Source organism: Vicia villosa, linkage group LG6 (genome assembly GCF_029867415.1).
Source record: "Vicia villosa cultivar HV-30 ecotype Madison, WI linkage group LG6, Vvil1.0, whole genome shotgun sequence".
Taxonomy (NCBI): Eukaryota; Viridiplantae; Streptophyta; class Magnoliopsida; order Fabales; family Fabaceae; genus Vicia; species Vicia villosa.
Window position 1 is genome coordinate 9,278,005 of NC_081185.1, and position 13,768 is coordinate 9,291,772.

The 13,768-nt window shown below is 34.4% G+C and overlaps 1 protein-coding gene across 1 annotated transcript; it reads right to left on the reverse strand.

Annotated features, from left to right (window-relative positions):
- Positions 1-807: 807 nt before the first annotated feature.
- On the reverse strand, positions 808-11,050 carry LOC131613175 (glycosyl hydrolase 5 family protein-like). The gene is made up of 4 exons (XM_058884868.1): positions 10,780-11,050; positions 3,813-4,378; positions 1,658-2,255; positions 808-1,229 (listed from the first exon to the last, which is right to left on the reverse strand). Exons 1-4 carry the CDS (start codon positions 11,048-11,050, stop codon positions 808-810), a joined length of 1,857 nt encoding a protein of 618 aa, XP_058740851.1.
- Between the last annotated feature and the right edge of the window lie 2,718 nt (positions 11,051-13,768).

Below are 13,768 nucleotides of genomic sequence, written 5' to 3' on the forward strand. Positions count from 1 at the left end.
GAGGACATATGAGTCTAATATAGAGATAAACATCTTTTAAAAGTAAATCACTAGAAAAGGAGGTTTTCCAAACTAAGTGATCATCATAATCAAATGGTAAGATATAACAAAATCCTCATGTCTCCTAAGTATTTCTAAAACTTATACTTTTGATCTTAAGATCACTTTAAAAAATAAAAGAACAAAATCTCACCCCAAATAAAAATAACCAATTTATTTAAAGCCATAATATCCAATGTAGCATATAATTTAGAGTAAATTATAAGTTGCATTCTTTCATAGCAAGATTCTCAAATCTCTTAAGTATATATAATTTTTATATTTATTTTTAGTCAATTAAGCTTTTGAACCAAATTACATATTGGACCAAATGAACCTTTTCCATTATAAATAAAAAACTTTCAAATAAATATTAGCGTGTCCTAGGTTCTCCCATAAAAAGAATTTTAAATAAATTGATTCTATAAAATTGATTCTAACTAAAAGTGAGTTGAATGTAAAGTAATGTTTTGATAAATTTATGTATAAGTGAGTTTAACATTTAATTTCAATGTAAAAATTACGTTTAAACTCAAAAGTTATAAATTCTAGTCTAACTTTAAGTAGAATCAATTCTACAGACAAAATCAATTATACTTTACAAGAACCAAACACCTTAAAATCATTTCAAAATTAATTCTACATTTCTAGAATTACTTTGGACTCTTCCAAAACTAATAGAAAACTATTCCAAAATCAATTCTATATCTCTAGAATTACTTTGGACTCTTAAAAAAACTAATAGAAACATACACTTAGATAAAACTATTATACATTTGTTGCAACTAGTTGAAACCATTGTCTTTGAGGATCATCCAAACAAGAAGGACTATCATCCACACATATGCATTTTTTAGTGACAATCTTAGGTGAAGTAGGGGACTCCCTTTCCAAGCACAAGTTTTGTCCTTGTCTATCCAAAGTACTCAAATGTAGATTTGTTGCTGATAACTTTTTCCAAAAACTTTGCTTGCTCTTACAATTAGTTGAGAGCTTCATTTGAGATCCTTCACTAATTGCTTCAATGCAAGCACCATTTTCAACCGATTTAATTTGTTGTCCTTCTTGACTCCATTTACTTGGTCTCTCACAATCACCCAATTCAAGTTTATGATTATTGCTCACTCTCACACATTGCCCACTTAATGGGTGATATATTATGTAGGACTTGTTTGAATTTGAACTTGGTTCTACAATTATGAAAATTAAAATTCACTTGTCAACATAAAATATTATATAAGTTTATTTATATTGATAATTCAAACTTTTTTCATAGTAAAAAATCACATTTTTAAATTGTGGTCAGCATCCGCAGTTGCAGTGTGATATTTAAATCACATGAGCGGTCGCATCGGACAATTTCGATTATGTTTATTCAAATTTTTAAAATAAAAATTCAATTTTAGAACCCTAAATATCAATCTTCTATAAATACATTGAAAATTGTTAATATACACAAATTTTCAATTGTATTTCAATAACTTCTTATTTATCATTGGGCCCGCAATATCAGAAATGTGCATAGCAACATTCATGATAATCGCAATAACAATGTTTACATGCGTGATTACATATGTAAACGTAACTACAATTTAAAATCATAGTAAAAATATCATACCTAGAAGCGTCTTGTGCAATAGTTGAAACCTTTGTGGAAATTCCGCATATCGAAGTGATCTAAAATAAATATTCCATAAACCATAAGTCTCACTCACCCTAGTCTCATTCTTTTTAACATAATATGCACCTTGTGCTGCCCACAAAGCCCAATCCAAATCATTCCCAACAAGATAAGTCATTATACAAGGCATAAATCTTTGATTCATGTTATTCAAATCTTCCATGTTCATACCAAATTCACTCATAACCAATGCACTTGGGTTGGAACCACTCATGATAAATCCCGCGTTATCATTCAATCCATTCATTACTTTGGCACATTTTTGGTTTAATGGTTGATCAATCCAATCACTTCTTGACCCATTTGACCAAGCATAGGAATGTACCTCGTACACCAATTTGTTACCTATGTTTGTGTTTAGAGGATTTGTTTTCAAGTAACTTAAATCAGTGTCATAGTTCAAGCCTGATACAAAGACAAGAACATTTGGATTTGCATAGTGAACTGTTGTAGCTGCTTGACTCATGTATTTGTACCAATTGTTTTGGTTTTGATTTCGACCTCTTATTTCATTTCTTAACCCTATTGCCATAACCTATATATAATTCAAAACTCAACCATTAAAGATGTTGTTTGTTTGTTTTAATATGTCAAATTAATGGATTTATCTACCTATAATTCTTGAAATATTTATTTAATATTATAGAATCTCTAAAAACAAAATTATAAAAAAATAATTTAGTGTCAAATAAGGGTGGAAATAGGTCAGGCCGATAACAGGGGCCTACAGGCTGGCCTATAAAGGCTCAGGCCAGGCCACACATTTTTTATAAGCCTATTTAGTTAAAAAGGCTAGGCCCCAGGCCAAAAAAAAAGCCTTTTAAGCCTATCAGGCCGGCCTATTTAAATAAATATGAATAATTTTTTTATTATCGTTATATTATGTTTTGTACTTTGAATTAAAATACATAAATAAAAATTGGTTATCTTAAAGAACTTGTGAAAATAAGATGAAAATACCTAATGAACATTGTTTTCATAAGTTATCTTAAACAAATAGTCTCTTAGAACTTATGCTAATAGGTAAGTTAAAATAAGTCAATACAAATAAATTTTTAATCTCTTGATATTTTAGTTAGTTAGTCTATTCAAACATTATTTTAGTTAGTATGTCAAAACAAATAAGCTTTTATGTAGGCTAATAGGCTAACCAGGCCTTCGAAAAGGCCAGGCTCAGGCCTAAAAATAAGCCTACGACAGGCCACATGCCAGGCTTAGACTTCGATTTTTTTGACAGGCCAGACCTAGGTTTGGCAAAGCCTAACTCGACCCAGCCTATTTCCACCCCTACTGTCAAGGGACCTCAATTTAATCCTAAGATTATTGATAAAACTTGAAAAACTTACATTCACCTCTTTTAAAAGTTTGTTAAATGAAACCGACACACTTTTAATTTTAAAATATGCTCTAATATATATATATATATATATATATATATATATATATATATATATATATATATATATATATATATATATATATATATATATATATATATATATATATATATATATATATATATATATATATATATATATATATATATATATATATAGTAAGTAAATGTTATCTATACTTACAATTTTTAGCTGCTAGAGAAAATGTTAGTGTCATTTTAATGAAATTCAAGAGAAGTTAATGCATATTTAATATTATAGGGGGTATTGATGCGCTTTTAATAAATCGCAAGTGAGTGTAATTTCTCCTTTAAATATGTATGTTGTTGATACTTTAATTTTGGAAAAATTACACTCATCTCTCTTGAGGTCTGTTAAAATGAGACTGACATTTGCTCTAGTTTTAAAATATGCAATAATTTCCCTCTAAATTTACATATTCCAACATTAGTTTTTAGTAACATACGAAAAACTCTAAGTAAATATCATCCATATTTATGATTTTTTACTATATCACTAAAAAATATAGGAATGTCAGTGTCATTTTAGTAGACTTCAAGAAAGGTCAATACATATTTTAAAATTTGAGGGGTGCTGGTGTTATTTTAATAAACCTTTCGAAAAGATGAGTTAATTTTGTATAAATAATAATAATAAATATATTTTTAAAAGAGATAAAATAATTTTTTATGAACCTGAGGTTTTCTTTTAACACGATTGGCAACATTGGAAAGTCCTTCTAACCATTCTTCTGGGTTAAAATATTGATCACCAAAGAACCCATTCCCATCATTACCATCACAACACCATTTAGGATCACTAACATGATTATCAACCAAAACCATCATATCTTGTTTTCCAAACTCATCTATCACAAAATCAAAGGCTTCCACAACTGTAATATTTTCTAAAGAAGGGTTATAATATCTAATTAATAACCTAGAATCTGATATATTAAATTTGTCAAAATTTTCTCCAACTTTATAGGTTGAATAACGTGTAAACATATGTGTTGCCCATGTGTATCTAACACAATTAAACCCTAGTTCCTTCAATTGAGATATAAGATTTTTTAAGGATATTGTGTCAAGACCTTCACCTATCATTGCATTTAGGTGACTTGACCAATTAATACAATGTAACTTTATCCTTTTTCCTGTCTCATCTACTATCCATCTCTCGTTGGTTGAGAGAGGAAGAGAGTTTGAAATTGATGCAATTATTGAAAATGAAAAAAGTATAATTAAGCAAATGTTTTCCTCTCATCATTTTTTTAAGATTTTTTCTTTACCCACCTCCCTATGGGGTCACCCCAGCGAAAATCCCAAAATACCCCTGCTTCGGAAATGAACTTCCGAAGCGCTTTTTTTTTTTTTTTAAAAATTTCCTTAATTCGAAAGTGCATCTCCGAAAACACCTCATGGGGGGTGTCTTCGGAGATGAACTTCCGAAAACACCTCATGGGGGGTGTCTTCGGAGATGAACTTCCGAAAACACCTTTGTTCAGATTTTGGGGGGTTTCGGAAGTTCATTTCCGAATTATGCAGAAATTGTGTTTTTTTTTTATGTTTTATCTAAAACAGTCTCGCATTTTAATTAAACGTAAACGCCAAATAAAATAAGCAATAGATAAACTGAAAATACTAATATGATAAATAAACAAAAAAAAATACTAATCCGATGAAAATAATATATACAAACCGAAAAAAATAAAAATAGTGTGCTAAAGATACAATCCGATAACAAAAAATATATAAACCCGACCACTACTAGGTGTGCCTAAACCTCTCGCCCTGAGACCTCCTCTGCCGCCTGTATGTCGCCACACGGTCCGCATCAGTGACGATCATCTCCATCACGGCGACTGCCTCTGGACCGCCCCGCTCCACGATACCTCGACCCAACGCGTCCCGCCCAAGCATCGATATCCGCTGGCAGATCAGCATGAGATCAATGGCGTGATCATCCTCGGCCTGCTGGTTCTCCAGGATCTCCTCGTGTGCTGGCCTAGGAGCGTCGGGAATGTCGGGTCTCAGAAGAGGATGTGACACCCGGTAGAACCATGTGACGTATCCCTCCTCACTGTGCCAGTCCTGGGTGACCCGAGTGAGACGGTACTCCAGCGGTACCACATGATCCTCCCAATGCTCCCATATGGCAGTGAGCTGCACTCGGGTCACAGTGTCGGGAGCAGCCTCAAAGGGTGACCTGGGTATCCGCTGCACGAATCCGAACTGACGCATGCACCGCTCAGGGAGATATCGAACCATGATGCCGGTCCCGCAAGCCAACCAGCCAGAATAAAGTGCAATGCCGTCAAAGGGGACAATCTGAGCGTAGTCGATGAACGGCCTCCAGGTGACATCGTCGTGCAGAGTGTGGTCCAGGTATCCACGGTATGGTCCCACCGCATCGTTCCCCCTCTGGAGATCGTATCTGGCGGTCCTGGGCAAGGCGTCCACGTACGCAGGATCGAGGTGGTAGCCGTGGATGCGGGAGAAGTAGGAGATGATCCAGCTCTGAAACAGAAACAAGATAATGTATTAAAATTAAATACGAAACATATATAAATAAATACGATAATGTATTAAAATAAAACGTACCGTAAGCAGTGTGCAGGATCCGACCAACTGCCTCGTCCTCCAGTTGGAGGCCTCATTCAGCTTCTGGTAGAGATATGCCAGAGTAGCTGACCCCCAGTTCCACTGGTGAACGGTATCCAGGTCCATGAAATAGCGGAGGTAGGCCACGTCGACGTACCTGGCACTCTTGTCCACAAAGCATGCAGCGCCTACCACATGCATGTACCAGCACCGGAGAGCGCAGCCGCGGTGGTACTCCCTGAATAGGTCGTTACCCTCCTGCTCGGCCTCGGCCGCCGCGTCCAGGTGGAACTCAAAATAGAGGCTCAGTGTGTTGAACCGGACATGACACCCAGAAGTCGAGACGCACTCCAGGTGAGCAACCTCGTGCGGCATGCCCAAATAGTGCATCATCCACTCAATGGCCTCGACCCTCTGGATCCTGGAGTGGTCCAACAGCCACCCCCTGATGGGCAGGTGGAGAAGACACTGGACGTCATGCAAGGTGATCGTCAACTCCCCCACCGGCAAGTGGAAAGAAGACGTCTCCTTGTGCCAGCGCTCCACAAATGCCCCCTGCATGCCGGTGCTGATGGTGGTGTACCCGGTCATGCAGAGCCCGCTAAGCCCTAAACCTCGCACATGGTCGTTAAACCACTGAGCTGATGGTTTAAACAGACCGAAAATCTTCCTGGAGTGGTTCACCATTTTCAATGGCTCTCTCTCCTGTTACAAAAAAAAACAAATAAGCGAGAAATAAACGGTAAAATTATAAAAAATGGTGACAAATAAACGACTAAGTTAAAAAAAATACCTCTCCCTCCCAGATCCGCCGAGCGACGTGATCCTGGTAGTGAATCAGCAGGGAAGTGTCAAAAGGCCCTCCCGGATAGCTATCCACCTCCTGCTCCTCCTCCTCCCCGACTGGAGGGTCAACATCCGGTATGACCTCCTCCTCATCCTCCTCCTCCTCCTCTCGCTGGCGGGAAGAAGATACCCGAGCCAGCCTACTCCTAGAGCCTGAAGCAGATGAACTCTCCACCAAGTCCTGTGGAACGCGCACACGGCGTCCCCGACCCCGTCCCTGGGTCGACGCCAGCTGCGCCGCCGCCCGCTCGCGTCTAGCCGACGCAGTCTGTGACTCCCTGCCCTGTCTGATGCGTGCTGGCTGGTTGCCTGACATGTTCCTGTAAACAATCGAAATCGATTAATATGCGAGACAAATGAAAAAACAAAAAAAATGCACTTCTGATACAGTTCGGAAGTTCATTTCCGAAACTGGGATGGGGTGTTTTCGGAAATGAACTTCCGAAACACCCCTGCGCAGAGCTTTTCTGCAACCTTCAATGGCAGACCCAAAAAACCTAAACCAAAACTACTTTTATGCCTACTAAACATCCTAATATCAGTACTAACCTATCTTAATGTGATTTTTTTAGTTTCTAAACACCCTATTAGAGTTTATTCAAATAGATCTAAAACTTGAAAAAACAATGTAGAACTTACCAATTAGTGTTTGATGATGAGTTTGGAAGAAGACTTGGGAATGCTCTTTGATCTTACACTTGATTTTGGCAGAAAATTTGAAGAGGGGTTGTGTTTTGATTTGAGTTAGGGTAAATGAATGGGGGAGGGGGAGTGTTTTGTTAAATCTGCAGAACGCGCATTATTTCGGAAGTTCATTTCCGAAATGCTGTTTTCGGAAATGAACTTCCGAAATAAGACAATTTTTTCAAAAAAAAAGGCGCTTTCGGAGATGCATCTCCGAAAACACCTTTTTCTTGCATTTCGGAAATGAACTTCCGAAGTCAGGGGTAGTTTGGATTTTTCACCAGAGGTGGGCTAGAGAGTTGGGAGGTTGGCAAAGAAATTTTCTTTTTTAATGTTAAACCATAAAATATGTTTTTTTTTGTTTTGTTTACAATTAATTGATTTACCTAGTACTTTTGTTCTTGTGATTATATAGAATTTTTTTGGCTAGAGTGTTTGTTACATGATAATGAACTTAATATAAATGATAAGATAGAATCTACTTTTCTTTTCTAATTATAGTATGGATATGTTTTAAAACAAAACATCTCTAAGTGTCTATATAAGGATATTTTAGTTAACGTTTATGTGTAAAAATAGTTTTACAAACAACAAATTAAATCTATAGAATAATTAAAGATAAGAATATTTAAATCTATTTATAAAATATTAAAAGTAACTTCTTCTTTATATTTTAGCATTATTTTGCTATGTAATACTATTTTTGTTATGTTGTTGTACTTCTATGACAAGAACATATGCAAGTGAAGATTATTTTTTTTAAATTTAAAAATAGGAAACACTTTTGAAATGTGCAGTATGTAGTTTATTTTTTAATTAGGAAATACTGTGTGAAATGTTGTAGTAGGAAGTTTGTATTTTGAATTCAAAATAGACAACGCTTTTTGAAGTGTTGTAGAATACAGTCAAAATAGACAACATTTCTGAAGTGTTGCAGTAGGTGAAAAGTTGCAACATTCAACAAAAAGTTGTACTGAAAGGATGTGTTTCTAAGTAGAAGTAAGACAAAATATATAGAATGTATGTTCAGTAAAAGGAGAAGCGTTTCTAACCTAGAGGTGGAAGTTGAAGACCATATCATCTCACAAGTCACGCGGGTTAAATATCCATAATACAAGACAAGGGAGAAATAGAAGGGAATGTAAACCATTGAATTCAAGTTGGACGGTTGCAATGGATGATGGATTTAGAGATTTTATGTGACAGAAAGCTGTCTCTCAAGTTGAAGGGAAAGTTGTATCGAACTTGGGTAAGACCTGCGATGTTGTATGGGACATAATGTTGTGCGCTTAAGAATCAACACGAGAATAAAGTAAGTGTAGCAGAGATGAGGATGTTGTGTTGATGGTAAGACTATACATGATAAGATTAGAAATGACAATATTAGAGAGAGTATTGGGGTAGCACCTATAGTAGAAAATATGGTGGAGAATAGATTTTGGTGGTTTGGACATGTAGAGAGAAGATCTACAGATTATGTGGTAATGAGAGCATATCAAATGGAGATGAGTCAAATAGTTAGAGGTAGAGAAAAATTTAGGAAAATTATAAGAAAAGTTATTAAGAAATGCCTCAATTTACAATTCAAATTAAAACATGGTCTTGGATAGGACAATATAACAAAAATTGATCCATATAGTCAATTTCACTTAACGGGATACGGCTTGGTTAGTGTTGCTGTATCTATTTGGCTATAATATTGCTCCTATAACTCAATAACTTACTTCCTTCGTAACGATTTATAAAAAAAAACACTCATTTTTCTTGTTACAAATTAGAAGGAAAAAAAACATCAATTCTAATTTATGTAATTATTTTTATTTTAACAAAATCATATTTTTCAAGATAAATTAAATATAAATCGTAATTAATTTGGTTTTTTTCTCATTTTTTATTTAAACAACAATAAAATAAAATTATTTTTATATTTTTCCATAAAACATATGTTTATTTTGCTCATAAATTATAATAGAGGGAGTGTATTTTTACGCTCAAATTTAATATTCATTTGATAATCAATATCCTTTTCGTTATCATTATCAATGTCACATATTTTTATTTTATTCATGTATCCTAAAGAATTTATAAAAAAAATAGTGCCAATGTTTCTTGGAAAACCATCTCTACCTTTAAAATAATTTTATTGTTTTATTCCTGAGTGTCAATCTAATTTCAAATAATTTAAACATTAGTAATTATTTAATTTAAGAGTTTAATTGACAATATAAAATAATTTGATACGTCCAATAACAAACTAATAATCTGTCATATTATTTAAATAATTTTAAAATATAAAAATAATTTGCAAAATACACAATATTTATAGATTGACAGTGTAAATTTACTTTACACTCTCAATGTATCTCCTATTTTCTCTTAACAACAATATATATATATATATATATATATATATATATATATATATATATATATATATATATATATATATATATATATATATATATATATATATATATATATATATATATATACTTTCAAGAGTATTTTATATAGTATAGTTTAACCAATAGGGATGGCAAGAGACCCAAACCCGCGGAGCCCAACCACACCCGAATTCAAGTCAACAGATGAAAATTCAAGTTGACTGGGTTTGAGTTCAGGTGCCACCCGAAATCACACCCGCTAATATATATATATATATATATATATATATATATATATATATATATATATATATATATATATATATATATATATATATATATATATATATATATATATATATATATATATATATATATATATATATATATATTGGAAAGTTGTAGGAAAAATATATTTTATGTATTTTGCTGCGGGTTCGGGTTTGGATGAAAAAACTCGAACCCAACGAGTGTGGGTGTGGGAGTTAATTTGCCACCCGAATAATATTTAGGTTTGAATTTGGGTTCGGGTGCCGATTTTGGATGCGGGTAGTATAAAACTTGCACCCGACCCGACCCGTTGTCGTCCCTATTAACCAGCCCCTGAGCAATATTTTATTTCATTTAGAAATAAAATCTGAACTTTTATGTTTAAAAATTATTTGAGTGCTCCCTTTAATCTATTAGACTTAATATTTATTTTGTCTTATATGTTAACTTCGGGGTTTATTTTAGTATATTATCTTAAAAATGCTTCATATAGGTTCTTTAACTCTTCAAAGTATCATGTTAGTCTTTTTCGTCTAATGGAAAATTTTAAAAATTGATCGCTAAATCTATTTTTAATTAGACAAAAGGATTAACATGATATATTTTAAAAAATTAAGGGACTAATATGAATTTTTTAATGTTAATGTCGGTGCACAGCAGAAAAGATGAAGATGGAAGAAGAGAGAGAAAAATTGTAACTAACCTTTCCTCAATTGAAAAACGGTTACAACATGATTCTACACTCTACTCAATTACAAAGCAAAATTATAATATATACGAAACCCATATTGGGCCAAACTAACTAAAGCCTAACACAAGACCCAAAACAAACTAATCAACTAACACAATATGAATGTGCAATTACACTTCAACACCATCCCTAAATTCACATTCAGAGTTAAAATCAATAACACCAATCCGCTCCCTCAATTTGATGAAGTGTCCAGTCTTGACGGCTTTTGTTAGAACATCTGCAAGTTGCTTCTGGGTGCTACAATGCACAACTTCTAGCACTCCAATATGGACTTGATTCCTTAAAAAATGAAACTTTGTGTCAATGTGCTTGCTTCTTCCATGCAGCATTGGGTTCTTAGTGAGGCTTATAGCTGATTTGTTGTCAATAATCAACTTCACAGGCTTCTTCATCTTATTCTTCAGATCCTACAACAAATTCATTAACCATAGAGCTTTGCACGCAAACAAAGCATCTGCAATGTATTCAGCTTCATGAGTTGACAATGCAACCACTGTCTGCTTCTTGGAAAACCAAGGAATGAGACTTTCCAGATATTTGAAAAATATTCAGAAGTACTTCTTTTGTCAACTCTATCAAGAGTTTGAGTAGCACGTCAATTCTAACTCACATTCAGCTCTAAAAGGGAACAAAATTCCATACTTCATAATACCCTTAATATACCTCATAATTCTAACAGCAGCTTGATAATGTGACCACTTCGGTTTGTTCATGAACCTACTCACCATTCCAACTGCGTAACAGATGTCATGTCTGGTAATACAGATATATCTCATCAAGCCTACCAACTATTTGAAATTTGTAGCATCTACATCATCACCCTCATCATCAAAATCCAGCTTGTGACTCGTCTCAGCGGGTGTGACTGCAGACTTGCAATTTGTCAGCTTGAATCTCTTCAGAAGCTCAAGTTCATACTTCACCTGATGCAGAATGATACCCTTATTAGAGTACAAAATCTCCATCCCTAGAAAGTATACCAACTTTATTAAGTTAGTAATCTCAAATGAGAAAAGGGAATATGAACTGACAGTGTAAAATATTTTTACACTCTCAACCAATCACAACCATGTATTTAATTAAAACATAATTTTAATTTTAAAAAATTAATATGACATGACAAGTGTAAGGATTTTGATTGGTTGTATGTGTAAAGTTAGTTTACACTGTCAGTGCACTACCTTTAAACTCATCTCAAATTCATTCATCAGTACCTTCTTGAACTTGACTATCTCATCAGAGCAGCTCCTTGTCAGCAATATGACACACTAGAATTATATTACCTTCAGAAGTATGTTGAACATAAACACCATATTCCATCTCACATTTCTGAAACACATGCTTCTTGAAAAACGAATCAATCTTTAAGTTTCAAGCTTTGGGCACTTGCTTCAATCAATACAAAGCTTTATGCAACTTGAACATCATCCTTTCCCGATTCTTTTTCACAAATCCAGGAGGCTGTGACACATAAACTTCTTTTGTGATGGATCGTTTAGAAATTCAGATTTAAAAATCAGATGTATTATAGACTAATTCCTATTAGCAACTATAGCAATCACCAACCTGATTGTTTCATGTCTAGCTACAGGTGCAAACACCTCAAAGTAATCCAGCCCAGGTTTCTAAAGAAAACCTCTAGCTACTAACCTCACTTTGTGTTTCCAATTGATCTATCTAGATTCAACTTCACCTTGAAAACTTATCTGACGCTGATGGCCTTCTTCTCCTTCGAAAGCTCAATCAAATCTCAAGTCTTGTTCATTTCTATAGCTTCAAATTCTTCTTTCATGGTCTTCATCCAGACTTTCTTCTTGAATGCTTCTTTTGTACTCACAATTTCATAGTCGACTAACATGTCACACTGAATGACTTCACCTTTAGAGTCTATTTCAGTATTGCGTAGCATGTCGAACTCTACAAACCTTATGTGTATTTGTCTCATTCTTTGTGGTCTTTGGACTTGTTTTGAATCTTCTACAAAACCTAGAACAATGTTAGCTATGGACCTCCTCTAGAAACACTTCCTTCAGAATTTCCACCTTCATAAGAATGACTACTTCCAAAAGCATGATTACTCCTAAAAGTTTAACCCCTAGAGTCTGGACCACCAGATTCTGGACCACCTCCAGAGTCTTGACCACCAGATTCAGGACCACCTCTAAAATTTGGATCACTTCCATAGTTTGGATCAATTCCAGAATCTCCATCACAGTCACCTTTGAAATCGCTTTCAAGCTCTGATTCGTCTTTAGAATCAGAATCAAATTCACCTTTAGAATTAGACTCATCTTTTGATTATGACTCATCTTCAGAAACTACCTCCAAACTTCTTTCAGAAGCACCTCCAACACCAGAGGCATGATTAGACGTGTTCCATCCCAAGTTTCTGGATCTTTTACTATGACATCTCTGCTGAATTTCACCTTCTTAAAGATTGGACAATAAGCCTTATAAGCTCCTGTACTGTGGTACCCCACCGGTAACATTACTTTACTTCTATCATCCAATTTCTTTCTCTTAGCATCTGAAACATGTTTATAACATACAAAAATAAATACCCTAAGATGACTCACACTTTTCTTTTCTCTAGTCCACGTCTCAAAAGGAACAACTTCCTTCAGCTTTTTATTAGGACACCTATTGAGCACATATGTTGCAATTGCAACATCTTCTCCCCATAACAAATGAGGTAGCTTCTTCTCCTTCAGCATGCTCATTGTCATATCAATAAAAGTAAGATTTCTTCTTCCAATGAGACCATTGCGTTGTGGAGTATACAGAGAAATCACTTCATGCTCAACGCCATTTTCTTAACATAACTATTTGATCTCTATAGAGTTATACTCATCTCCATTGCCAGTTTTGAGAATCTTTAGCTTCTGACCACTCCGTCTTTCTGCCTTCACTTTGAACTTCTGAAACTTAGTAAACACCTCATGCTTAAACTTGATGAGTGCTACCCTTATCATTATCTTGAACTCATTCACAAATGACACAAAATACTTGTTTCCTTCAATAAAGGTCTTGGGAATGGCTCACACACATCAGAATGCACAACTCCTAAAGCATGTTTTTCTCTTGGAACCGTTTCTGATATAAATGAAAAT

What these genes read in the sequence shown, in the direction of transcription:
- LOC131613175 (XM_058884868.1), bottom strand. Translation starts at nt 11,050, where the DNA reads ATGAAGAAGCCTGTGAAGTTGATTATTGACAACAAATCAGCTATAAGC. An exon ending in TGAATGTGAATTTAGGGATG is followed by an intron (nt 4,379 to 10,779) that starts GTGTTGAAGTGT and finishes AAAAATGATGAG; the next exon opens with AGGAAAACATTTGCTTAATT. An exon ending in ATTGCACAAGACGCTTCTAG is followed by an intron (nt 1,230 to 1,657) that starts GTATGATATTTT and finishes TCATAATTGTAG; the next exon opens with AACCAAGTTCAAATTCAAAC.